Source organism: Prinia subflava, chromosome 18 (genome assembly GCF_021018805.1).
Source record: "Prinia subflava isolate CZ2003 ecotype Zambia chromosome 18, Cam_Psub_1.2, whole genome shotgun sequence".
NCBI classification, from domain to species: domain Eukaryota; kingdom Metazoa; phylum Chordata; class Aves; order Passeriformes; family Cisticolidae; genus Prinia; species Prinia subflava.
In genome coordinates this window covers 6,741,720-6,769,603 of record NC_086264.1, presented here as the reverse complement: position 1 = coordinate 6,769,603, position 27,884 = coordinate 6,741,720, and the positions used below count along the sequence as shown (strand labels likewise).

General features: G+C 42.9%; 1 protein-coding gene across 3 annotated transcripts; it reads right to left on the bottom strand.

Annotated features, from left to right (window-relative positions):
• Positions 1-128: 128 nt before the first annotated feature.
• Positions 129-27,443, bottom strand: LARP1B (La ribonucleoprotein 1B). 3 transcript variants are annotated; one of them, XM_063415440.1, is made up of 19 exons: positions 26,656-27,443; positions 19,396-19,457; positions 18,594-18,653; positions 16,663-16,831; positions 15,138-15,281; positions 12,471-12,614; positions 12,199-12,367; positions 8,238-8,382; positions 7,861-8,035; positions 6,933-7,105; positions 6,395-6,766; positions 5,458-5,578; positions 4,767-4,972; positions 4,274-4,380; positions 3,666-3,823; positions 3,209-3,353; positions 2,607-2,716; positions 2,268-2,395; positions 129-2,070 (listed from the first exon to the last, which is right to left on the bottom strand). In XM_063415440.1, exons 1-19 carry the CDS (start codon positions 27,380-27,382, stop codon positions 1,885-1,887), a joined length of 3,501 nt encoding a protein of 1,166 aa, XP_063271510.1. In that variant the 5' UTR covers positions 27,383-27,443; the 3' UTR covers positions 129-1,884. The 3 variants fall into 3 exon arrangements, with proteins under 3 accessions (XP_063271510.1, XP_063271511.1, XP_063271512.1); XM_063415441.1 differs by having other exon boundaries at positions 4,767-4,969; XM_063415442.1 differs by having other exon boundaries at positions 3,666-3,820; positions 26,656-27,424.
• Positions 27,444-27,884: the final 441 nt, after the last annotated feature.

The following is a 27,884-nucleotide window of genomic DNA, read 5'->3' as shown; positions in this document are numbered from 1 at the left end:
AAGAAGCACTTCCACCTTTACAGGCTGGGTTTCCCCAACACCTCAATGCAGCAGAAATTCCCATGCAAATCTACAGCCTTACATTCTTTCAAGTTCTTTTTCTTCACACTTTTGGGGGGGAAAAAAACTTGATATACAAACACCATTAGGGTTTTTTGTTGTTTTTATAAAATTTTTCAAGATATCACAAAATTACACACACTAAAAGCTGAATCTGCACATTTTCCAATGAAAAAATTGAAATATCTTAAATTTATTACTTGTATATACAATTTCAATCCAAATTTACATTCGCATCATTTTCATGGGTAGCAAAAGGCATGGATCAAACACAGGATTGAGATGTGTCACTTCAGCATATTTATAGGATATTTACTTCAAATCTTGGTATGCATTATTTAAATTTATTTAGAACAGGCCACTGACAAAAGGCTGGATTTTGTGCTGAAATGGTATCAACTGTGGGGAAAGTCACTGCTACCATCCACTCCTTTCAGTGCAAACATTATCATTTGTTTCAGTGAGATTCACAGGACAATGACTGAAAAATTAACAAATTCATTATAACCTCTGAGAGCTTTTAAAGCTCCATCCATGGCTGTGCAGTCAGTTTAAGGCATCTGTGCTAGACATCACTTCAGAACTTTAAAAGTTAACTGAAGTAACTCTGCAGTTAACTAACAAAAAAGCTGGAATTCCTCTCACCTACCCCTGGAAGAGAAGTTACTCACTTGGTTGTTCTTGAGTCTTTAAAAAGAAAGTACTGAAGTTAGTAAGACATGACAGGTTATAAACATCCCCCCCTTTCAGCTACAAAAATGGATTTCTGTTTGAATAACTTACATTCAGTGAAATTGTCTTTAGACCTGTTTGAAATCATTTAGGCTTAGCGAGCACAATTTAAGCAGAACTTCATTCAGATATTGCAAAACAAAGCAAATAAAAATTAAAATTTACAAGGAATACTTCGTTTCCCTCCAAACTAATTATTACTTGAAATATGGAGAAAAAAAAATTCAAAATTATGCCTCTCTTGCTAGACTTCATAATTGTAAGAGAATTCAAATGAAGACACCTCTCAAGCCCAGAGCATTAACAGTTGGCTATTTTAACAATCTGCACAAACTGTAGATACTGAATGTTAATTTAAGACACTATGAAACCAAAAGCTCAATTTTCCCCTGTAGTTTTCTGTTGCTTGGTTTAATTAAAGAATCAGCACTGAAGGAAATATCTGCAAAACTATCCCAGTTATGTCCACTCAAACTCCATACTTAATAAAATACTAACTATGGAGACCCTGAAAATAATAGAAACTATATCTTTAAATAGAATCCAGAAATGCAATTTCATATACAGCTGCATGTTCTCGAGTGTGCTTTTGCAGAAAAACATAATTCTGGATAATTAGCTCCGACAGCAAACCAGTCACATAGATCCTTCCTTTCCATTTCATATTCTACATATAATGTCATCTTTTTTGCTTTGGTGAAATCCAAGTAACAGGGCAATATGGGTAAGGAAAGCACAGTAAATAACACGGGTATATATCATACCTTCTTTAAGAAATCTGAGCTGAAATGTAAGGCATCCCTCGAAGTATTTTTTGCATATGCAAGGAATGCAGTTCTTTGTAAACAAAAGCTTGAGGAAAGCAATACTGAAGCCAAAGAATCTTCCCTAGGATCCTTCCAATGATCCCATAACCAAGAGCAACTCTCCTAGGACAAGTGTTTGGAACTACATCCTGTGAAAAAGAGAATCCCGTCCTTTCTCCTTCCACACATTTTTAATCACGTGGTAGAGGCTGCCTCGCCTTGAAGATCTCCAGATTAGGGGAGTGATGCCAGCGTTGCTTCTCGAGGGTACGAGCTCATCCCAAGTCTATTTTTCTGGGACATCACTTTCTATGGATTTTGTGGCAGCATTGCTGCAGGAAACGCTGCCCAGTGCCCGGGACTGGCAGGCAGCAGCAGCTTTGGAAGGGCTTTTGGAGGAGTTGCACTGATGTCTGCGGTGTCCTGAGTCCTCCCCTGCTCTCCTCCTGCCGGATTCTTCACCAATAGGAGGCTGAAAATAAACATGGGCAACCTGTTAGGTGGTTTTGCCTCTCCACAAACTTGTAGGACTGAAAGGATTTTATCAGAATTTTTATCCCTAGAATTTATCAGGCTGCCTTCTGATGAAATCAAGTCCTGCTCTCAGATTAGCCTGCAGTGAAAATATTAGTACACCAAATGTGACTTAAAATAGGCATTGAAACTCACATCCACCCTGAAGTCCTCCAGTCTCTTAAACTGACTCAGGTATTCTTGCAGTTTGGGGTCAACAGCTGGAGTCTTGTGCTGAGAGTATTTTAGGTAAGCCCAAAATTTTTCCAGTCCATACAGCTGACCTAGTTACAGAAAAAGATAATTTTACTGCTTTACAAGGGTCAAATGTAATTATAAACTTAATTATTCACTGGTAACTATTAAAGAGAACTGCAGATAAAAAGAATATAAATAAAAGCTGTTCTTGGTTAGTTAACAAGTCAGTGTCAAGGAATTGGGATAATCTTCAATTGATGTTACCAGTGTGAGCAGCGACAGGCCTGTGATAATTACCAGCTTCATAGTCCCTCTTTGTTTCCTGTTGGAAATCCTCGAATATTTCTTTCCTGAATTTCTTTTCCAGGCCATAGCTGTAAAATCTGAACAAGCATTCCAAGCCGTACCTGGAACAGAACAGAGAGGCACAAAAATCCACCTTGTCTCTTTGGCTCAGAGAAATAGAGGGGGGAAACTGAGTGGAAGGAAGGGAATTCTATCCAAAAACTGAAGGGCAGTGATGATTTCCTTTGTGGTCATTTTTTCTGGTATTTTTGTAAGACAAGAACCAGTTTGAACAAGTAAAATGAGGTTAGGAATGCCTTCACCTACAGAGGGAAGAATCCAAGGAGTGTTAGTACAGAACTGACTCGTCATGGTCAACAAGTTACAGGATTTTGTAGAGTTCAGAACTCATTACAGATCAGGAAATGCTGCACAGTCAGCTATTCATCTGCAAAGCACAATTATAGACTGATTTTTGCTATTAAACTAACTTACACACGCTGCTATTTTAAACACCTACAAAAAAGTCAAAGGCAGTACTAAAAATGTTCACTGCAGATGGGTGTAAACTTCACAGTCATTAAAAGGAATGGTAAGGCCCCAGGAAAAAATACCTGTAGTGTTCTTTTGCATCCTCTAGAGCAAGCTGTTTGAATTCTTCATACATTTTCCTGTTGAAGTGATCTCTCAGAAAAAAGGACCAGAAGCGAAAAAGTGTGTTCATTTCTTGGGACTGGCCAATTCCCAACCGTTTCCTCTCTGGAAGAAAAAAAAGTAAGAGAAGAACAAAACCACTATTTTAATTTTTCACCAGAATATTTTAAAGTGCCTTGCCTTTAGTAAAAAAACACACCAGATCTTCTGGTAACTTCCATTCAATTTTGAGGGTGATTTTTTTGGCGAGGAATGTAAAGTTAAATGGAAAGCAGAGTTCCTAAAACAGAGGCACCAAATAAATTTTGCTTGCCTTTCCCAAGAAGAAGTAGGGATGAGGAACAATGGGAAGAAAACTGGTATCAGACAACACCTGGAAGCTTCTAAAAAGTTTAGGAAGTGCCTGGAGCAGCTCACCTGTTAAACACCTCCGCCGGTATTTGTGGTACACCTGCTGAGTAAAGCCATTCTCCTTTAACAGTTCGTGAGATGGGTGCTGGAATTTGGGAAGAGAATTTGGAGTACAGCCATAACCTGCCAGTGGAGCTCCTTCTGAAGGTGAGGCATTGGAACTGCTGGAGAAAAAAACCAACAAATTTCTGCCCTGTAAACAGAGCTTTTCTGCAGAATCCATTTTCACCCACCCTGACCTAGGCAAGGGCTGAAGTATGGTCACAGGTTTGGGTGCACCTCAAGAAAATCAGATTTTGTGCTAATATGTCAAAAATAAAACTGTTTTGGACAATGATAATTCAACATTACTGTCCTGCTTGATTTTAAATGATCAGTGGAGTTAACATCAGTGCCTCAGGTCCATTACTGCTGCTGTATCATGGAGCAAACAACACTGTGAGCACCAATCTGCCTAACTTGTTTCCAGACAGCTCTGTAGTCCAGATTTTTGTCTTTCTTGCTCATTGTTTCTTTCTTCCATTGTATTTATAAATTGCCTTTTATAGCCTGCTTCTCCATTAGTAGTGAGAACTACCTGCAAATAAATTTGGAGTAAGAGCAACAACATTTACCTCACAGAGGAAGTTCTTGGCCTGTGGTCTCTGGAATCCATCACCCAACCAACGTGGCATTCTAAGGGAGGATTGGTACTGTGGCGTGTTTTTCTTTTCCTTGGAGTCTAAGAGAGTAAATAAAGGATTTGTTTTCCTAATTTGACTTCACTTACCCTCTCCCTTTTAAAACAGAGGTCTAAAGGTTTTCTATTCTGTTATCTAACAAGTTATAAAGTCACAAGACCACAGTTTCATAATCTGAAGATTAGTGTTATGTAACTAATCAAAAATCTTCAGCACTGCACTTCTTTTAGTAAGGACTTTCAAGGAAGACGACTCAAACAGCATTTGATAGAATTAAAAAAGTGAATACAGTAAATATTTTGGAGTTAAGCATTAGGAGTACAAGCATTTTGCCTTTTAATTCTTGTTAAACTGTATGCACAAACATGAGGGGGGTTTTGCTGGTTTTTTTTTTTTTTTTTTTCTTTTAATATGCTTTTCCATTTACCTTTACATCAAAGGATCGTGCTTCTTTAACAACAGGGTAGAACCTGGGTGTTTTGTTGGGATCCTGGAGCCTTGGGGTGCGAGGTGTCCGTGGGATGAAGGCGGGGTGGGAACGGGGGGAATCCGGGACCGCTGCTGGCAGCGACCGAGCCACTCCTGCTGCTGCAGGGACTGCAGGACCTGGGACATTGCAGGCCAGCTCCTCTGCTAGAGGTGGAGGCAGAAAGGAGAAAGGGAGGTGTTTCACTGAGCTGCTTTAGAGATGCTATTAGCATGTAACCCAGTAAATGTTAACAGTACCAGAAATACCACACAAGGCAAGATTTCGACGTGGTGACTGCTCAGTAATGGTAAGATACAAGTAGTAAATTCTTCTAATCTCATTTCCTTCCATTCCTGTAGCCCATAAAAAATGCTGGTTTCTATAAAATGTTTCACAGCTTCAGTTTAACTTTACACATTGTAAATTCCAAGTCACACAAAGAGCACCTGGTGCTGGTGGAAAGTGACAACAAGGCAGAACAAGTGCCAGCTTCTTGTCATTCAACAGAAACCACGCTACCCAGGAACAGTTGACAGTTTGAAAAATCAGCAAAGAAAAAGCTCCCTCAGACTGCTGACTGAACCAAACTTAAACTACTGCACAGGCAGAGAGAGTCAAAACACCCATAGAGCTCTTCTTTCATACTTACCTTTCTGTAACCCTGGAGGTCTTGGAGGAACTTCTTGAGTTGGATCAGCAGTTTCTGGTGCAAGAGTAACAAATTCATCCTTATTAATGAGGTTTAGCTTCTTGAAGTTCTCAATCTCTTGCTGAATTAGAGAGAGGAAATTGTAAATGCAAAGCAGAGTAATAGACACCATCCTGAGAAACAGATGCATTTCATGAAGAGAAAATAAGCCAGAACTGACACACAAGTACCCACACACCTGTCTCAGGTGGGACATGTGCATGCTGTGTGTGAAAAATCTCATGGAGTCATTGTCAAGTCCATAACAACAACAAAGGAAATATTCTCTCTTGTAGTTTGCTATTTCTCACTGCCCTCTTCCTGTTTTCTTGGCCCATTCTAATCCATATTCTAAATTCTACCTTTATTTCTTGCTCTTATTCTCAACAGCCATTTCCACCTTTGTCATTTTGCTTTTGTACACACTGGCTCCATTTGTCCATGAAGCTCCTTCCCCTCTCTGTGCACAGATGAAGCCCCTGTCCTGCACCACTCAGTGTTTAGGTGACTTCATTCTAAATAGTGTTCTAACAAACTACAGGGCAAACAGAACATTAATATAAAACTACTTCAAAATGACTGTATTGCTTCCCTCTCATCATCTCATCTCTGACACGTACCCCCTTCCTCTCTGGGCAGGGGTTTGTTATGAAACAAACTACTCATGGAAAACTTGAACCATCTCCAAAATGTTACAAAAAATATTCATGCAGTGTTTTTGGCCAAGTCTGTGACACTAAAAACTTGGGTTTGCTTTCAGCTGTAAAGACAATTCAGCAGATCTGCAAATTATTGCCACTTTCCTGTAGCATTTTACAACTACACAGCAGAAGGCTGAAACTGATTTGGAAACTGTTTGGACAGGCATGGTTTTCAAGTAAAAATTAAAGAGAATTACCTTCATCATGGCATCATTTTCACTCTGATCCAGCCACAAATCCTGTTCGTAGTAGTACAAGCCATCATTAATGACTTTAGCAAGTTCTGATGTAATTTTTGCTCGGCACACTCGGTTGCCAGCGCGGTCTCCACAAGGAGGTTTTTTCACATATGGTGGTGTCTGTGTTACAATTAAAATCTTGTTCACATCCTGATCATCAATTTCATAATCAGAATCGCTATCTGACCAATCAGTAAACTTATTCTTCTGACACTGATTTTGTTCCATCTCCTCATCAAACAAAAATTCAAGTTCTTCCTGTTCTTGTTCCTCTGGAGGTGGGGGTGGCTGGTGTTGATCTGCTGTTTGATCAGGTACAGGAACAGTCTCCTAAGTTGGAAAAGGTTTTATATTTGAATTGGATAATGATTTTCCAAACTTCATTGCATTCTCAAGCATCACACATGTTAAGATGTTTAAACCTTGGTTTCCAGTGTAACCTCAAAGTTGGTTTTGCATCTGTTTATTTAAACATAACAAAGGGGTTTGATTTTACCTTTAGCTTGACAGTGGATGCACGATGCCTCCTCTTCACTTCTATCCAAGGTTCAGAGTCCAAATCAGGCAAACTTGTAGACAGTCCTTTAGACATTGTCTGAAAATTATTTGACTCAGTGTTTTCCTTTGGACTCAGCGGGCTTCCCACTCTTGGAGAACTTGGTGCAGACTCTAGCAATAGAAAACACTAGTTCAGTTCCTGTTATGGATTGCTTTGATTCTATTTTGCTTGTTTTTCTACCTCTCTGGATAAACATAATGCTGCTCAAAGAATTTTTCATTTTTAAGAGACAGCTTTTCACAGTTCACTCAACATTACAGAATAAAAACAATTCTAAGAATTTATTTCCATGGAAAGTTTCTTCACAGCCTGTGAGACATTACATGTTGTTGGGGAGGAAAAAAAAGGAGCAGCATCATTAGGATGGTGTTTTCTCTGTGTCATTCTCTAGCTCTGTGGATGGGTGCCTAACTCCATCTTCATTCTTCCCATTCAATTTCAGCCAGCATTTTAGGAAAAGATTCCCTTGCCAAGGCTTGTCAGCAAACAAATGCATCTCCCTATTAAAAGTGTGAATGAGTTTCCCATCCAAAACAAGGATGCCCCAAATAAAGAGCAAATTTTCAGCTGCCACAAAAATGAAGCAGATTTTAGGACTAGTTTAAAATTACTATTACTAATTCCACAGGACTGTAGTCCACCATTCAATATTCTGGAGAATGGCCACAGCCATAACACACAAGAGACATTTTCATCTACTTCACATCAGCCACGTGACTTGGCAAGTGAAAGGCTGGCAGGCACAGCAGCTGAATAAACCATTACCAAAAGTACAACTTCTATTATGAAATCAGTATCAGGAGGCAAATTTCCTAAGCTAGACAGACAGCCCTAAACTTATGTTTCTGTAGAATAAATCCTTTACCAGTATGTGAGCCAAAAGTTTGGCCTGGTATGAATTCCGGACAATTGATGAGCTGAGAAAAGTCAGTTGGAGGCAGGTTGCATGGAGGAGGACCTGGAATTGGCCACTTCTCTGGATCAACCCTTTTTCTTAGTTTCTGATCCACAGTTTCAACTTCTGTGCTGTCCTTTAGGGCCTGTGTGACAAGCATATTATAACATTAAAAACTATCAGAAAAAAAAAAAAGAAAAAAAAAGAAACAACTTGGTCACTTATAGCATCTTTACAGAACTCTTGAAATTACAAACAGAAATTTTTCTTAACTTCACAGTTCTGAGGCTAGGGAAGCACAGAATTAAGCAAACAACTTTTCAAATGCCCCCTTTGAATGATTTTACCTCCAAAATGAGGGCAGCGTTCGTAGTGAGGGCTTGCATCCGACGGAAACTGGCGATCAGCGACACCGGCAAAAATCCTTGTTGGTCCATCTTCCTCCTCAGAAAGAAGTCCCTCTCCAAATTTTCTGTGCTGAAATAATACTCACTGCAAAACAAAACACACAAACCTGAGCTTATTCTACAGTTAAAGAAAATGCTAAAGCAGCAACCTAGATTCCTTGTTAAAGTCTTCCATTAAAAAACCAGAGTGTTTTGACATCAACCAAACCATTCTTCAGCAGAAGACCCAGAGAGCAGCAAGCATGCTCGACAGGTTAAGACAGATTTATGACTCAGTACAGCACAGAGGGGTAAAAATCAAAGCCTTGTTACACCTGCACCACCAAAAACTGCGCTCCAGTTTTCCTTCAGCCACCCCCTCCCTCCTTACTTGCATGGACAGAAGGGAACAACATTGTCTTGGCCCCCATGGAGATGAAGGACAAGCACTGCTTACAGTCAGAGCATAAATTATGTCCCACACAGCAGTGCCAGTTCATCCTGAACTGCATTTTTATTGTCCCAGCTTGCAGTGCATTGCAAGGATCCTATCTGAGTGCTGAGGCACAGTTATGTACCCTGAATCACCAAGCATGCTTGTGGGAAGAGAAGGAAACAAAACCAGTGATGTTGCATTTGGTGTGAAACTGCACCAGAAAGGCACAACAGTTCATGGAGGAAAAAAGTCTGAAAGGACAGATGATGGTGAAGGACAAGGACATTTCAGGAATCTGGTAATACCACAGAGACAAGGGACAAACAGCAGGAAGACAAATTTTCAACAATGAAGCTGCTCTAGGAAATAATCCGGGTGTCAAGAGGTTTTATACTTAGTGAAGACAAAAAGTAAGGAATCAAATCATGAGCTGTCACGCAGAGCAATGGAATAAGAAAATGTCCTATGAAAAAGAATGGAAAAGCCTCTCAATTTACATGGCTGAAATCTAGGTCTTGCTTAGAGCTTACACATCATACCATGACTGTGCACAGTGCATCCAAGGAACACTAACTCCTCACATTCAAAAAAAACACAGGTAGGGAAAGACTTAATGGAAAGCAGAATTCTATGACAAAAATAGAGGTAGTGCAAAAAGAAAATGAGAGGGTATTAAAATGCGAAGGAAAAAAGCTGCACGTGCAAATGTAAATGAAGATCATTCTACTTTCAACAAAGAATTAAACAAGTCTCTCCACTGAAGCTGAGATCAAGGCCAAAGTCTCCAAGAGCAGGGCACTCTGATGCCATCACTGACCCAAACAGCACCTTGACACCATTTCTTTCTCTAATTTTTTGTAGCTGAAGAAATTCAAAGCAAAAGCTGGCTCTGTGAAACACAGGGAATCACACACAGAATACTCTGAGCTGGGAGGGACCCACAAGGGTCCTGGAGCCCAACTCCCAAGGGAATGGCCCATGCAGGGATCGACCCTGAGCCCTCGGCAGTGTCAGCACTGTGCCCTGACCAACACTCGGCCCCAAGACAGAATGATTTAAACTCTCAATGCTGGACAAGACAGGACAAATGGAGACATTGCCATTAAATCAAAGCAAACAGAGAAGAGAACAAGACTTTTGGAGAACTAAGCTCTTACTCAGAGCCAGGTGTGATCAGTGAAGCAACTGGGCACGAAGAGGTAGTTTCTCTCAAGAATATCCTGTCTACTGTTCTGAGCTGTTCCTTTTCCCCTCCCAGTGTGGAAGATAAGCAAGCACAAATGCCAGACACCAACATTTTACTAGTGTTACCTTTACAGTCATACAGTAAAGGTAAAATCCTGTAACGGTTCAGCTAGTTAAAAATTCCACAAGCAGAAATGGACAATGACTGAACTTGACTCAAACTGCCTCACTTGATGTCCATCACTCTAGAAAAAGGAATGTGAAAGACTATTAATGATAAATGAAGACAGTGCACAAGTTTGCTCCAAGTAGAGGGACAAACCTAAACACACACACCCCCTTCAGCTTTTCCCTTCTTCCTTTTCCTCAGAGTCCCTTTCCTTATTCTTGAATTGATATTCCAACTTTTATTTGTTTATTTTCTAAAGCAAGAGGACTTCTTAAATAGAGTTCTGCTGCTTCTTGCAGAATGAGGAGCTGCTAAGCACTGAAACTTTTCAGGCTGACAGCTTCAGCCTGTGGTTAAAAACATGGAAGATTTTTTTTATGGAATACAAATATTACTGTCTTGTACATCGAGCTGGTTCTTGGGACAAGCATGAATTGCTTGATAGCAATGTGTTTCTTCCTGTAATTACACACCAACTCAGTTGGACAGTGCCTAGGATTTTTCTCTATTAAACAGGTATTTTTAAAATTAAACAGGTATATTTAAAAGGTAAACTTTTAAAATGTGTTCATCCACTAGGATTCAGTCTCACTTCTTTAATATACCCTGATTTATCTTGGACTCCAATAGAAATGCTGAGACATAACAATTTTGTGTATCTTTATTCTGTATATAATTCCTTCTTTGGCGTAGTCACTTTAATGTTACAGCTAAATTATGAAAGGCAGACAAAGCCACCCCAATTTAGAGGCTAATAATAGGTAACTGATGAATAAAGTCTGTTTCCCATCATTATTAATATCATAAAAGAAGGGAATAAATAAAAAACACCTTTTTTTTTTTTTCTGGCTAGGGAGAATAAAACTAGTGAAGTTCTGTTCTAAATCTGCTCAGGAATCTCCCTCTCATGGAAAGCAAACTCCACAACCAAGTGCTTTAGGAGCTCACACCAGGCCAGCATCCAGTGGCTGTGGTTACCCAGCCACGCCAAGCCTGCTACCAACACCTGCCAGGCTCTCAGTGCCAAAGGGGAGTGCAAATATACCCAGAGGTCAGATGTGAGCAGGGACAGTTTTCTGACAGTTTTCTGACATTTTTCTCAGCAGAGGGGGACATTGTCATGTCCTACCTTAGCAGGTCTGGATTCTACACTGCATGCCCAGAAATCTGGCCAAGAGTGGAGTGGCTGTGCTGCTCCCCCACTTGTGTGAAGGCCGATTCCTGACATGGGGGTACATGTCCACTGTCAGGTCTCATAGGGGCCTGGCAGCAAGAGCAAAAAAAGACTGCAATAGAAGTTTTGAAGTTGATAGCCACATGTCAGATACTTTCTGCCCTTTAAAGAGGCTTTTCTCTTCCTTTTTGCGTCAACTGTAACAAAAGAAGCGAGAATAAAATAAGCAAGTTGCTGTAGGGAACACGAGGGCAATCAAAAACCACCACAGAGGCATCGCAGAGAAATGCAAGTACAGAGGATGAAATATCTGCCAGTGGTGGAAACTGTCTCTTTAAAATGAACTAGTGCTTTCCAGGCCCTTTTTGACTTGTCTCCTGGTGACAATCAGTCTTCCAGATGGTTTCTCATTGCCTAATGGTATACACGAGAAAGTCAACATTTCAGATTATTGAAAAATCAAGTCTCATTGCAAAACTACCCTCTCTCTCTCTCAGTTACATGCTTCAGGTGAAACACACTGAAAACATCAAACTAGCAGGACTTCTCAAAGTGAAATTGAGAGCAAATAGGGGAAACACCACCCAAGAAGAGCTTTACAGGCAAACAGAACAACAGTACTCAAAAGCACAAGCTCAGAGACATCCATATCTCAATTACATGACAACATAAAGAGGGCTGTGTACCATCAATAAAGCAATTCTACGAGTTAGAGCCAGACTACAGCACAAGATGCAGAAAGAGCTTCCTTAAAATTTCTCCCCCATTACTCAAGTTTTTCCACCCCACCAGTGAATAAATTCGAGCTGACACTAGTAATGGTCAAAGTTAATTAAAAAAGTTAAGCTGCCCCATCTCCAACTTGACAGGGATAATAAGGATTCAACACTGTTTGAAATGAGTTATTTCATCTTAACTAGATCTCTGAAAATATTTATACATTCAGCAATTTACTTACATTTGGTGTTTTATGTATTCCTTGAGAAGTGCTTCATCCACAGAGTACATCTGCACCCCTGTTCCATCACCATAGTAATAAATCACACCAGGGTTCAGCTCAGGCTGAAATACTTGGTCAATTCCTTCACCATACAGCTCTTGATAACCAACTGAATAGTCAAAGTTCACTTCAACATAAAAAAGAACATAAAACAACATTAGAAAATGAAAAGAACAACATTATAACCACAGTTTTAAAGTTTTTTGCCAAGGATCAGTTTCTTTGCGTACTGCTGGGGTTTCCTCTGCCTCGTCCTCTTCCTCTGCTTCTCCCTCTTCCTCTGCCTCTGTGGAGCCCTCGGGCGCTGCCTCCCTCGCTCCTCACGCTGCACACCTCGTCGTGGTCGTCCCTCTTCTCTCTGTCACGACGCCAGTCTTGGAGAGAAAAAGACAACACAAAATACCTGCAGCCACCTGCAGTGAACCACCCTGGGGCCTGCGGGTCCCCTGAGGCACCGCTAAGGCACCCAGAGCTCCCAGCCCGAGCCCAGGCGAGGCACAGATGGGTCAGAGCTGGGCTGCAGGAGAGGAACAGGAAAGGTCTGCCAGCCCTGCCAGGGGTGATTCAGGCAGGAGGGGTCGGCAGCAGGAGGTGATTGATGGACTGGCAGAAAAATCCCAAATGCTTCTGGAGCAACTGGGCACCCCGGTGCCAGCTCAGAGGTCACACACCTATGATCAGCTCAGGGCAGGAAGGAATGACCACGGCAGCTCAGCCTCCTCCTGTGGACAACTCCCACCCCTGCTGGAGTGAGACAGGAATCCCAGAAATGCAGAATGGTTTGGGTTGGAAGGACTCTTAAAGGGCATCCAGTTCCACCCTGTCATGGGCAGGGCCACCTTCCACTAGACCAGATTGCTCAGAGCTTCATTCAACCTGCCCTTGAACACTTCCAGGGATGGGGCATCCACAGTTTGTCAGGGTAACGTGTGTCAGGGCCCCATCACCCTAACAGTAATTTTTTTTTCCAAATATCTAATCTAAACCTACTTGCTTTCATTTTAAAACCATTCCCCCTTGTCCTGTCATTCCATGCCCTTTTAAATAGTCTCTCTCCACCTTGTAGTCTCCCTTCAGGTAATGAAGGCCACAATTAGGCCACCCCAAAGCCTTTGCTCTTTCAGGCCAAACAAACTCAGTTCTCCCAGCCTATCCTCACAGGAGAGGTGCTCCATCCCTCTGCTTATCCTCTGGACTCACTCCAGCAGCTCCCAGTCCCTCCTGTGCTGTGACCCCAGAGCTGACACAGCCCTGCAGGTGGCTCTCAGCAGAGCAGAGGGGCAGAATCCCCTCCCTGCCCTGCTGCCCACGGGGCTCTGGTGCAGCCCAGGACACGTTTGGCTCTCTGGGCTGGCAGTGCCATGGCCAGGGTATGCCCAGCCTCTCCTCCACCAGCACCCCCAGGTCCTTCTGGGCAGGGCTGCTCCATCTGCTCATCCCCAGCCTGGCTGTCCCCAGGAACTGCCCTCATCCAGGGCAGCACCAGCACTTGGTCTTGTTAAATTCATGAGGTTCCCATGGGCCAATTCCCGAGCTTGCCCAGGTCCCCCTGGGTGGCACCCTGTCCTTCAGGCATGTCAACTGCAGCTCCCTGTCCCCAGCTTGGGGTCATCTGCAAACATGCTGAGGGTGCACTCGAGCCCTGTGCCCAGCCCTTGACAGATCCCACAAACAGATCTCCCTGGAATGTCCCTCCTGTCCCTGGCAGCAGCTGCCAGCCTGACTCTGCCACTGAACAGGACTGGCCAAAGAAGTCCCCAGGGACCTTGGCTTCACCCAGCCCAAAACTCAGGGACAGTGGAATTCCCACCTCACTCATGAGAGGAATTGTGTGAGAGAGGCTTTCCTTTTCTTTCTCTTTTCCTAACACTGGCAGAGACTTCCATGTTCAGTCAGTCACCTTTGCTGAAAGTCCCCCAAAGTTGTTATTGGATAGTCCCTCAGGTGCCAGGGAGACCACTCTGCCACAGGAATGCCCTGGGGGACACAGCCCCTACTGGACCAAACTGAGAGCTGCTGAATTTAACAAGGGACTGACTAAAGATATGTATGAAAAATTGTATTAAAAATCTTGGTTCAGTAACGATTTTTAGTGAACATTACAACCACATGTGTATGCTCGTATACTCAAGTCCTATCAAATAAGACTCTGAATTTACAGAGAATAAAATCTGTAGGTGTGTGGTTTTCAGTCATTTGACCATCCAAAGAAAAAACTGCTGAAGGAAGTGATAGCTGGTAAAAATCCTCCCTGCACCCCTACCCATCCTTCTGACATCCAGATCAAACTCTTACATCCATGTTCCTAAAACAACTTCATAAATTCCACATCAGCAGCAACCAGTACTCATTATAATGAGCAAACATTCAAACTGTGAATGTATATTGCAATTTTAAAACTTAAACCAACTTTCACTCAGCCTGAGATTTCTGCCACCTAACCAGCTGTGTTCACAACACCTGAGGACCAGAAGCAGCACCACTTGTGGTGTTAGTGCAGCTTTTTGCTCAGCAGTGCTGAGAAATAGGTCAGGGAGCTGAGGGAATGGCTCCAGCTCACAGGAAAAAACAACATCAGTAGAAATGCCAAAGCAGAGTTCAAAGTGTAGCTCCACAAGCAACTGCTCTGGTAGCAACAAGCTGTGGGAGCAGCAGCAGAGCAGGACTGAGTAGACACCTTCTGAGGGTTTTCCCAAGCTTTCTGCATGGTAAAATTGCAGGACAAAGCTGTGTAGGGTGCCATGAAGAGGAATACACCTGCTGTGGTCACTGGAAATGTGAACACCAGGCATTACCCACCACAGGCAGAGCTACATTTCAACATAAAATACCAGCTCAAGTGATTGTACACTTCATTTGCCACCAACAGCAAGACCCAGAGACTGAGCACCACTTACTTCTTGCCTCATTCCTTCTGTTGTTGTGAGGGATTAACTTGTTTGTTTCCAGCACAAATCTGGAGCTCGCTCGACAGCCTGCTCTGTCTTGACTCTCTGACCTCACGTCGTCCAAGTGAAGCGGCACCCATTTCTGCTTGTTGCCTTGAAAAGTTAATGTATTACTCTTAATTATACTAATATTTGAGGTTTCTGCTCCTGAAAAGACTCTGTAGAGTTTTCCTTGTAAAATTAGCAGCAGTTAATTTTAAATTTTAAAAAGCGGGAGAAGCTTAACATTGAAATTTTAATATATTACAAATTATTAAATAATAAATGCAGTAAACAAGAATTCCTGAAACTGAAATGCAACCTCACCTAAGCTTCAAATATAAGAAAAAAGGGCAAACATTTTATTTAATGGCTTTTTAGATACTCCATGATCAAGAATTTACAGCTATGTCAGTGCTAATTACAGACAGTAAATTCCTTGCTATATAATTTCACAACTCATATATGAAGCTTTGAGGTAAAAAAAGAAGTATAAAATTAACCACCACAATAAAGATTTCAATCACAAATCATACAAATTGTCCTGAGAATTTAGCTGTGGTACTGTACTTTCACCTGAAGATATTCAAAGTTCAATCACATGCATCAAAAATTACTAGCAAAGCTTTATTTTCTTTTATTTGCAAGCTGGTCTAAAGTATCCACTAACAATTCCTTTAACTAGAATATTGATTGGTATTGTGGCCTCCATTCTTTTGTAGCTAAGAAATACAAGCAAGTACATAAAATGTCTTGTACTGAGGGGGAAAAGAAAACCACATTTTATCTGGGGAATGCTTTCCTTTAGATTTCCACTTAGACAGAAAAAAATTTAAAAAGAAAAATGTGGTATAGGTTTTTCAAATATATATATGGGAAGATTAATAAATCTGAACAGAAAAGCTCTTTAGGATCTGGAAAAACACCAGCAGGGAAGCAAGACAAAAAGGCAGCTGATCTTGAAACTCTTTCTGCTGTTTCTCCAGCCTATTCCAAGCTCCTGACCAAATGAGGTACAGGTTTGCTTCCCATCTTTGTGTAACAGATTGGATCAAAAGGAAGCAAATAACCTGGCTTAGTTTTCAAATGCTCACTGCAATGTGCAAGCTAATAGGAGAGCATGGAAATGGAAGTGCTGGTGTGCATGCAGTAACACACACACACATATATTAAATTAAATTAACACAGTGGAAGGGAAACAAAGATACCAGAGACAGCAATGGCTTGGACAACCATGACAAAACCTTCCAGAAACTGTCAGAGCTCCAATGACCATCAACAGGGCACGAGCTGCTTTTCCCCTAGAATTCCTCCCTGACTGAACACCCCAAACCCTGAGGGAGGCAGCCTGGCTGTGGCTTCCCTGCACACAGAATCTGTGCTGTCCTCACCCAGCAAGCGCAAACCATGACAAGTTTCACTGAGCCACTCAGCTGGAATGGATGCAGCTGTACCAACAGTGCTTTACTGCACTGCACACAGGGCCTAAACTCACCTTTTTTCCTCTGGTTATTAGTTTGAGCTTCATCTTCACTAGTGTTATCTGCTGGACCATCTGGCTTGGCCTCCGGGTTGTCCTTGATTCCATTATTGCTTTTTTGGTCAGATTTCTCCTCCTTTTCTCTTCTATTTGTTGGCTTCTTACTATGACTTACAGCCTTGCACTGTAAGAGACACAGGTAATTATTTCTGGCAGTACAGCTGCTGATAGCAGGAGGTGCACATTTCCTTTAGCTATTAAAATTCCTTTGTTATTACCTGTTCTCAGCCTCTTCAACAGGGTGAACTTTAAGAACTGCCTTGTTTTGCAAAGTCTCTTTTTGAATAGTTTTATTTTCTGCTAACATGGCAAGAGCATAAGATGAATTTTTAGATTAAGAAAATTTGGGGGTTTTAACAGAAGATGTAAAATGGCAGTGTGCAAATTTATTTGATAGGAAGGAAAGAAATATTCTCACTAGTATCTACTGTTCAGACCTATTGCCTTTAAAAAGCTGGGCTCAGAGAATACTGTGAGGGAGGGAGGGGATTGTGCCCCACTCTGGTGAGACCCCACTTGCAGTGCTGCCTCCAGCTCTGGGGTCACCAACATGAAAATCTGAACCTGCTGGAGACTCCAGGGGAGACCAGGGATGATGAGAGAGCTGAAAGACCTGACCAGTGAAGACAAGCTGAGAGCTGGGTTTGGTCAGCCTGGAGAAAAGAAGGCTCCAGGGAGACCTGATTATGGCCTTTCAATGCTTAAAGGGCAATTACAAAATGGGGACAGACTTTATAGCAGGGCCTGTAGCAATAGGCCAAGGGGGAATGGCTTTAAAATAGACGTTTTTCAAATAAGAAAGAAATCTGTCATGATGAGAGTGGTGAAACAGTGGCACAGGTTGCCCAGAGAGGTGGTTGGATGTCCCTGGGACACATTCCAGGCCATGCTGGATGAAGCTCACCTGATCTAGTGGAAGATGTTCCTTCCACTTGGGCTGGGGGGCTGGACTAGAAGACCTTCAAAGGTCCCTTCCAACCCAAATCATTCTGTGATCAGATAGAATTTCTACCTGCAAAATGGGAAGTTTTGCAGATATTTCTGCTAAAGAGAAAGACTTTCCCTATATTGTGGAGACAGCTTTGAACCTGCTGGAATACATTCAGTAGATACTGCAGTACTGTGCTATAATTAATTTGAACACAAAGCCTTCCCCTAGACAAATAAACGAAGTTTAACTACAACCCAAATGTTATTTTGTTTTACAGACACTACATGAATTTGGACACTTCCAGTTATAACATACACATTGTTGGACCCAAGTGTTGTGGTTTCCCTGACCAAGGACACAGTGAAAGCACCACAGGGATGCTGCTGCAGAGCTGCAGCACAGTGAAATGGCACCTCAGCATTTGCAATAATCTGTGCTCTCCTCCTGTTTTAAATAGCATCAGAGAGGTCTGAAATACAATTATGCACTTATCACTGGAGATAAAGAGAAAGGAAGATAATTTGACAGAATCGATGTTAACTTAAAACCCAGAAGGGGAAAAATGTATCTGAGGAATGAGATAACTAAGAATAACTAAATTGTGTTCAGATAATGGGCACAAAGCTCTCTGAGCCACAAGAGAGGGCAGCATGTTCAAACTCCAAAGGCCTTCTCATCTGTGCACAAACAGATGAAAACAGCAGAAAAGGTAAATGAAACTTTTTAAATAATGGAGTTAAAAAATAAGGCACTATTTAATGCACACATCCGTGGATCATCACACCACTAATGAATTCCAGTACTGATGTAGACAGTAAAGCACACACCAATATCCTGAATTACTGACAAAACTGAAACCCTACAACACCCAAAGCACATTCTGGGGGGACAGCATTAAACAGATAAGCCAACATGGTTAAAAATAACAATCCTGAGGATTACAAAGGACACTTACTTCATTGTTTGCTATTTCGCTCGGGGTCGGCCAGCTTGCGATATCGCCCAAATCATCGGCCTGCAAAGGTGACAAACAGTTTATATTCCCTCCTTGATTTAGCCCTTTTTAACCAGGAAAGATGTCAGTCATGGCTCAGAGAGCCAGACTACCCTTTGGAGCAGAGCTGTTAAAAGCAGCAATTTTTAAAAAACCAAGACATACAACAGAAAACACAAAATTTTTGAAAGAGTTTTGAGCTCACATCAAGCGACTGTCAGATTAAATGTTGTCTTACACATATGTGATTAAAAAGCATCTACTGCTCAAGGCTTCTAGGTTTTGGAAAACAGCTGGTTTATTAACAGCTGGACAGCTATTAAGCATCCCAGAAAGGGGTAGCTGTACAAAATTTTAGGAACTTAGTATTTCAATAAGAGGACTCGTTGTCTCCTGTTGTCGTAATGGGGATTTTCTGCACATAAAGGACACTCATCACATAAGATGCAAAGAGGATTTCCAAAACCAATCTAGCATCACTTGTGCTCAAGTGACGCTGTTTCTTTGCAGCCCCTTCACAGTTTCATGCAATCCCAGTGATTTTTTAAACAAAAATGCATTTGTCTATCCCTCAGGCCTACACCAATTTAGCAACTCTCCTAATTTTAATTTCCTTTTTTTTTTTTTTTTTTTAATTTGTCCCTGTCTTCAAAATTGTCTATTACCAACACTTCTGGTTGGAACTCCAAAATACCTTCTATCTTTTTATTAAGGCAGTATCAGCTATTTATCATACTGAATATTTACAGGTAAAAATACAAACCTTGCTGCTTTTTCTTGTCCTGGGTTTTCCTGCTTTTATCACTTTAGTGGAATTTTGTAGTTCTGAAAAGGAAGAAAAAGATTTTCAAGTGAAGAAAAAGGCTGCACTTTAAATGAGTAAGGCAGACGTGTGTTAACAACACCACCATGCTCTAACTCCACCAAAGCGTTTCTGAGGGCTTGATATCAAAGTCAATGAACTTTTTTTAGTTAATAAAGTCACTAATAGTACATGACACTGAAAACTCACATTCATAATAAGTGTAAATCCTCTTGCAAACCAGGTGTATAAGATGCTGCCTTACTCTGTGTTTAAGCATTTTTTTCAACTAAGGTCAAGGCTATGTCAAAATGCTGGTATTTTAACCTAACAAGTGGCAAAAAACCCCCCTCATATACATTTAATAAGTTCTCCTATTAAAAGCTAAACTTATAAGGTGGAATTTGTGAAATCTATAACTAAGCAATAAAAAAAAAGCCATAAGAACAATTATATATTCCCAAATTCCTAGTTATTTTCTTTTATAAGTAATTACTCAGATGCCAAATAGAGTTTAGCCATAGTACAGCTCAAAATCAAGCCAAAGAAAAAACAAAACAAACAAACAAAAAAGGGAAATATGAAAAGGGAAAAATACAACTTAGTTAAAGCCTAAACATTATAATAATGATCCCATCTGACCTCCTGAACAAGAGGAAAGCATCTCTTAATTTCTCCTGTTAAGCCCTGCTTCTCCCAGTGCCTTTCTTCCCATACAGATGGGAGTCACAACCATTCCTTGAAACTTCTTATTCAGTGTTTTATTACAAGACAAGTTGAAACACCGAACGTGTCTGAAATCACAAGTGGATTATTTTATAAGGGGATAACATCACCTCCTCAGCCCTTATCTCTTTCACATCCAGTGACTAATCTCCCTTATCAGGGCTCCACACTGGGAACCCCACCCTTGTGCCCCAGTGACTCTGGAAAGCCTCTGTCTGCTTCCTGGAACACACAGCAAAAAAATACAAAGTTGATGTTAGAAGCACCAACTAATGCTTACTCCACATTCCAGTCTAGATTTTAATATCATTTATAGCCACAGAAATAATGAGTTTGATGTACATGCTTTACACAACTTGGACATGTCAGCAGACACAAATCCAGTGAATCCTGAGCAGCATTTGCCTGCAGGTATTTGCCTCTCCTACAGATCTGCTATTTAAAACAAAGACATCTCAATGAACTTCAGACTGAGAGCTTTAAGAAACACACAGTGACCGTGTAACCCTAATTTTCACTTGCCACTCAGTAGTAAACTAATTGCCCTTTTACAAAACAAGACAAACGACTGCAAGGGTGGAGCAGCAAACAAATTTGTAATTCTCTCCAAGAGAACTGCCAATTACCCGTGCAGGTAAACTGAGTGGCTGTAAACACACACCTCTCTCTGTCCAATTACCTGAGTGAAGCCTGAGTGAAGCCCTTTTTCCATCTCACAGCACTTTTCCTTCAATTGCTGCTGCAGGACTGCTCTGCCAGCGCTGCTCTGTGTGTCAGCAGGGCGTAGCGCGGCGCTCAGAGGCGCACGGCTCATTGTTGCTGCACTGCCTTAGTCATGGGATGTAATTTATTCCAGGCAGCAGGAGAGGCAGAATCGAGCAGAATGAGACCCAACTCGTTTTAAGGAATCTCTCTTATCTGAATGGAGTACTCCAAGACTTGGAAGATGCATTTGGAAGCTAAACAAAAAGGAAATGTTAGGCGACGCACCTCCTGGTGGATGATGCCCTTTTGGAACTCAAAGGGCTCGAGATCTCATCTCACCCTGTGCTTCCCTACCCGGCAACACCTCCACAAAGCTCCTCATCCTCCCAAAGAGCCACGCTCAAAACCAAATTTAACAGGTCCTTCCTGGCTGCCTTTCTGGGGCTTATCACGTGGGAGCTGGCTTCAGTGTGAAGCATGAAAGGGAAGATAAAGGGGAAGGAAAAACAAGAGGGAGGGTGGGAGAGTAGGAGAACACAACATGAGATCACCGAAAGGTTTCACCCAGGTCACACCTGCTCTGCTGTCATGAACAGGCCTCCAGCCACTATTCAGGCAAAACACGTGTTCAGATCAAAGCCCTTTGCCTAACATCACCTGGGCTCGGTTTTAACATCCCATAACAGTGTTGGGTACCCCAAAATGACATCTTTATTTTCAGCATAACTCAACAAGGCCTCCCAAATAAACTATTTCACCTGTTAATTCCAACACAACTGCATTAAAATGGTTTATTCCATGGTATGCTACAAGGAACTTGTTCATTAGTGGCATGCTGTGTCAATAAAAGAATTCACTGATCTTCAATGATTTTACTCACTGGGTTTCAGAGTTTTGAGGGTGTGGGAGAGATAAATAATGTATGAATTTAAACTGCCTCAAGGATGAGGCAGTTTAATTGCCAATGATCATCTTTCAATCACTGAACTCCATGCAGTCGAGATGGCACTCACACGAAAACAGAAATCAGCCTCCAAAACCATCTTTATTGTGATCCTTCCACCTCTCCTAACAGACCCTATCCTAACAGGAGGTGCTTCCTGCAGAAGGACAAGGCTGTACAAACACGCCATGTGCAACATGTCAGGATAAATGGAGCAACAGGTCTGAAAAATGAAAGATGAATTTTAGAACCACTGAAACTGCAGCAATCCTCTGGGACAGTGGCAGCAGAGAGGGAGAAGCAGAGTGGATGGCTGAGGAGCAAAGTTTGTACATAAGGTCTCTCACCAAAACACCCCTGATCACAATCACAACAGGGTCACAAGACAATAGGATCACAAGTAACAGGACTTCAGAAAGAATGGTGTGAAGCTCTGCAAATAGTCAGTAAGTAATTTTTTCTGATGGAAAGGGAGGGATGATACTGCCATGATACTGCCAAATTCTTCTGAAAGCAAAGTCTATTAATATAGGTGGAATGCATTCTAATTTTTGATACGAACACTGTTTATCCTAAGAGGCTTTCTAGACATTATTCAGGTTTTATTTTTACTTGGACTGCACGTGTGTCCCCTTTTGTGAAGGAACAGCATCACATAAATAACAGAAGTGCATCAGGGAGCAGATAAAATCACCCAATCACCCAGCTCTTCAAAACTTAATTGGAGCCTCTGTGTTGAACTTGTACCATATTTTCCTTTCAATGCTCAGTTTGAAACTTGACAGTATATTCCATTTTTAAACAAGGTAAGCTATGCTTAGATCTCTTGTTTTAACAGATGATGTATTGCAAATGTAACAAAAGTTATTCCTTGGGGAATATCATTATTTTAAATCCAGAGCACGGACTTAGAGCAGAGATTCTGCAAAACAATAAAAAATAATCCTAATTAGTATCCTAACATTCTGCTCTACAAGAGTTCTAGCATTTTATTGCAAAAACTGCATTAGATTGTCAATCTCCATGCTATTTGAACAATTAACCAAGGCAGTGATGTATGACACCTGCACCTTTCCACCTATTTATGTTCAAAACCCATCAATTTTTCAATATAACAAGCAGTGTGGGGGGGGAAATCCACAATACATAACTGATTCACCATGATGCTATTTATTTTCCTTATATTTAATTTCTCAGTTCATTGTTTTCTTAGCTTCTTCATAGAAAACTGCAACCTGTGCCTCAGTTTCTACCAAAGTTTTCATGGTTAAATAAAGCACATGCTCTATAAACCCACAGAGAGGTGGGTTTCAGTTTCACAGCAGGTCTCCAGTTTAGAAACAAAAACCCCAGACAAAAAACAACCATATTGTTATGCACAGTATAAAAACCAACACATGCTGTTATGCACAACTAAAATACAGGCAGCAGCTTTGTAAGGATAACAAATCCTTTTAATCCCTTTAGGGTTGGGGAAATTGTCAATGCTGAAACTTCTAATAATGCTTTGAATAATTTTAGACTATGCTATTAAAACACTCCATGAATTCATAAGAAGTAACGAGAACACCTGTCTTAAATACACCCAAAAATCTGATAATCAGAACATTTATGAATTTACTCATCTAAAGTTTGCTAGTCCTAGCACTACAGTGCATCTTCACTAAACTGTACCTTTATAACCTGTTTTGCTACCAGACTAAAGCAAATTGATTTACACAACAGCACCACAGTGAAATGGTTCTGCTATCAAAATTCCAAACAGATCAAATGTGTTCTTTGATGCCCAGAAATAAACACAATAAGCACAAAATAAAAGAATGAAGTGTACACTTATTTTAATTAGCTACGTCATTCAAGCACATTCTGGTAGGCAAACCCACTTCAATCACTTCAGCAGCACAAGGATTTTGCTTCACTGACTATTTTCATGAATTTCATGAACAATTTTTAATAATTATGTAATAAATCATCAGAGACCCACCCCATCAGCTATACAAATCACAGAAAGACTTGAGAATTTGTCATTCAGATTCCCTTTTCTGCAACCTCACAAAAAGGGCAGTGCCAAAGGTTTCATCAGACGAAGAGATGGGGGAACTTTTGAAATCAAATTATTTCAACCACTCGATTCTTGGCAAATTATTTATGTGGAGGATGGGAAACTCACAGTTTCAACCTAAAGAAGTGAGGACTTACTGCCATACATTGGCTTGGCACATCACACAAGCACCCTGCATCCCTTGGCAGCCTCTGCTAAGGATCACTCCCTCTGACCCCAACCACCAGGATCAGAATCATGGAATCACTAAGGCTGGAAAAGACCTCCAAAATCACTGAGTCCAACCTCTGACCAAACACCACCTTGTCAGCTAAGCCCTGGCACTGAGTGATTTCTTGAACCCCTCCAGGGACTGACACTCCACACCTCCCTGGGCAGTGTGTTTCAAAGCTTAACCACACTCACAGGGAAACAATATTCATATTTAAAAATGAACCAGAGAGAGGCCTATTAATTTCACAAGCAATTTTATACCTGATACGAGCCTTCCCCCACAAGTTGAAAGCAGATGAGGATGTAAAAGTAGCTTCTGAAGTAATTCTGAAGTTGTTCTGCTTAAAGGCAAAGTTTAACAAAATGCTTGGTCAGAAACACTGAACTGTGGTAACAAACACACCATGAAAAGTTCAGATCTGTTTGCACTGGGTGTTTGATTTACTGTAATGACTAAAACCTGCTAAGGTATCTGAAATATAAAATATAATCAGTTGTGGTAACAACATTTGGACTGAATTCTTCTGCCAAAATTTTACATTTTCTCAGTAGTATCAGGTGACATTAACAGTTTGTTTCAGTACCAAGAGCCAGGTGTGCCTCTATCACAAACCAACCCCATGATAAATTGAAAGTCCAAAGATGACAGGCTGCAGCCAATTTTCTCAAGTCTGTAACTATCACTGAACATACCGTAGGTGCACGTCTCAGGAAACTTTTAACAAATTACGCCAGGATCAACAAGTCTAACAGGATCCAGTCCCTGCTTTGATGTGAGATGCTTTTACATTTTATTATCCTCTTTACGGACAGTTCTACATTCCATCCCAGTAGTATTTCTGCTCATCCACTTATTATTTCACATGACTAATTTCCATACTACAACATTCATAAGGGCCTAGTGTGACAGATTTTGCTTTGCCAACGTGCAATTAATTTCTTCAAAATACATCCCTTGTTGCGGGTGGAGGCACACGGCAATTTCTTCCTTCAAACAGCCAGGAAGGATCAGCTGCTCTGCCCTTTACAAGGTAAGGATGGTGGCTTCTTCAGGTGCTTCTGGTGGTGGCCAAACCAAAACACACACCTTGCTGTGTGTTCTTCACCAGTGCCACTGCCAGCAGCACTGACTCCCTTATTTGCTCAGTTATACACCTGGCCACTGAAAATTACATTCTAGTACAACCCCTCAGCTTAATTATTAATTCCATGAATGGTAAGCACAATTTCTTTCTCTCCAAAATCATGAAACGAAGCAGACAATGCTCACAGTGTATGAATGCACTGCTTCCTGCCTCCTCCTTCCTTCAACAACTATTTGTGTGCTTTATCTTTGCTGGAAAAGCAAACTTCACAGAGGTGAAGCACACAAGGTGCTAAGGTGACAAAAGCAGCTTTCCCAGCGCTCCTGATGCAGCACTGCTGCTATTCCTGCCACAGCAGGGCAAAGCAGTGACAAGTCCCCTTTCATGCCTGAAGCAGACCACAAGCTGCTGCCCAGCCAGGCGGATTTTGGAAGCTGGGCACAAACAGGTACTTAGGAGCGCGTCAGTACACATCAACAAAACAGTCCAGATAATAAAGATGGGCATGGATGCTGCCAGAAGTTCTGCTCTTCGGCCAAGGAGAGATTTTGCGGTCTGGAATGTGGTCTCCGTTTGTGTGACCTGTATGCTTGAAACTGTAAATTACAGATTTCTTTTTGTCAAGGAAGCACATTTTAATTCAAGGATAAAAGTGACTGTGAGATCACAAAAAAGGTTTGTCAGGTGCCCTCGGGAGCAAGTGCTGAGATTGAAATTCTCGGGAAGCACTGGTTGAAGTATTTATTTTGAGGTCAGCAGTTTACTCGCAGCCAAGAACAATACTCCAAGAAGCTACAAACTTCTAGGAACTCTTTGCTAGCCTAAGCAGAAAACCTGGCGATTTCAAGTTAGGTCCTTGACGACCAGCTTTGTAAAGCCATACAAAGCCCGTTCAGTCAGTGCGGTGCCTATAAAGCAGCTTTATCGTACATGTAGTGATTTAAGGCCAGGAAATTACCCCGTGGCTACTCTCCCTCCCATCTCTTCCTATGTAAACACACCATATCCCAACAGCGAGCGAACTGTCTGCTCCTGTCAGTGCTTAGAGCCTCCGCAACCCATTCTGGAAACCAGACCCAAGTAACGGAGCGTTCCGAGGGCCTCGCTACAGAATTAACCAAAACCGAGCTGCGGCAAAGCGGCACTTCCAAAGGAGGCTAAACCAGACGAGTGGGCGAGCAGCCCACTCTGCGAGCGCCAGGGGCCGGCCGGAGGTCACCGCCGGGCCGGGCAAGCCCCGGGCCCCGCGGCCAGCCCGGCGCTGCTGTCCCCGGCCGCGTCCCCCGCCCGGAGCGCTCCCTCCCGTGCCCATGTATGTCAAAGCCAGCGCGCCCGGCCCGCTCCCGCCGCGCACGGGCCCGGCTCCGCGGCCGCCGGCAAACACGCGCTTTTCCTTCCTAAAAAAAGAAAAAACAAAACCAAAAAAACCCAAACCAAAACCACTGCGATGCCACCAAGGCGCCGCGCACACGCTCCCGGCCCCGCACCTGGTTCCTGCGGTCCGAGGCGCCCGTCCGGCCCCGCGGGCGGGGAAGGGCTGTCCCGCCGGGCTCTGCGCCGCGTCCACGCGTTCTCCTTGGGCGCCGGGGCTTCCCTGCTCCGGCCGCCCTCCTCCGCCGCCTCCTCCCCGCGGGGCGAGCCGGGCTCGGGCTGCCGGGGCTCCTGGGCCGCCCCCCAGCCCCGCCGCTCCGACACTTGCGCCGCGGACATGCCCGGCCGTGCGCCCGCCGGAGGGGCCGCAGCCGGGGCGGCCGAGGCGAGGAGCCCGCGGCGGGGGAAGGGGAACCCGCCTCCTCCTCTCCTCGCCGCCCCGCCCCGGAGCTGCTGCCAGCGTCCCCCGGCCGGGCCGAGCGCCGCCGGCTCCCCGCTGCCCTGCGGCCGCTCGCTACCGAGCCAGGGACTGCGCCAGGGACAGCGACAGGCACCGCGACCCGCCGGGGCCGCCGCCGCCTGCGGAGGGACGGGCGGCGCTCCGGGCGCGCTGCCTGGGCCGGCCCGGCCCCGCCCGGCCGGGGGAGGGACGCGGGGCTCTCCCGTGCGCCGTGACCTCACGCGGCCGGGAGCCTTTCCAGGCCCTTTCGGACATTTCGGGCTGCAGGCCGCGCCCGCACCTGCGCGGCGCTCCGGAGATGTGAGCGGGAGCAGGAGCGCGTCCCGCTGGTGCCGAGGGGACTCCCCGGGGCCCAGCCTGGAGAAAGTGTCCGACAGGCGCATCAGAACACGCTTGAGGTCCCAGCAGCGAGGGAATCCCGTGTGGTTTAATCGTTCCAACAGACAGGTACCTCTGCCGTCACAACATCTCTCCTCTGCCAGAAATCCCCCAGAAAAATCACCTCACGTGCACCCATTCCACACTCACCACGCTCCTGCCTCTGCATTATCCCACAGGAATATGGTCACGGGATGAGGAAAGCCACCACAGCACATTGATCACTCCTTTCCCTCCTTCCCAGCTCCTGGTGCTCCCACAATTCTCCTTGATTACACCTCAAGACACCTGCACCTCTCCCATTTCATTTATCTCTCAGCTGTGTTTTACTACCTTTGTTACAAAAAGTCTTCCAAAAAATAACACCAACACTTCTTTAATGAACTGAGCAAATTCCCAAATAGGCTTCTATAAAGCTAGTCAAATATTTTTGAAGTAGTGTCACAAATAAACAAATTTCCTGGGGTTTGCAGCAGTAAAATGTGTTCTGTTGGGAGTAATGGTGTT

Excerpts from the sequence above, each read along its gene's own strand:
- LARP1B (XM_063415440.1), bottom strand. The coding sequence starts at position 27,382 with ATGCGCCTGTCGGACACTTTCTCCAGGCTGGGCCCCGGGGAGTCCCCT. Across the intron at positions 8,036-8,237 it reads ACGCTGCCCTCATTTTGGAG|GCCCTAAAGGACAGCACAGA; the intron begins GTAAAATCATTC and ends CTTGTCACACAG. Across the intron at positions 4,381-4,766 it reads CACGATCCTTTGATGTAAAG|ACTCCAAGGAAAAGAAAAAC; the intron begins GTAAATGGAAAA and ends TTACTCTCTTAG.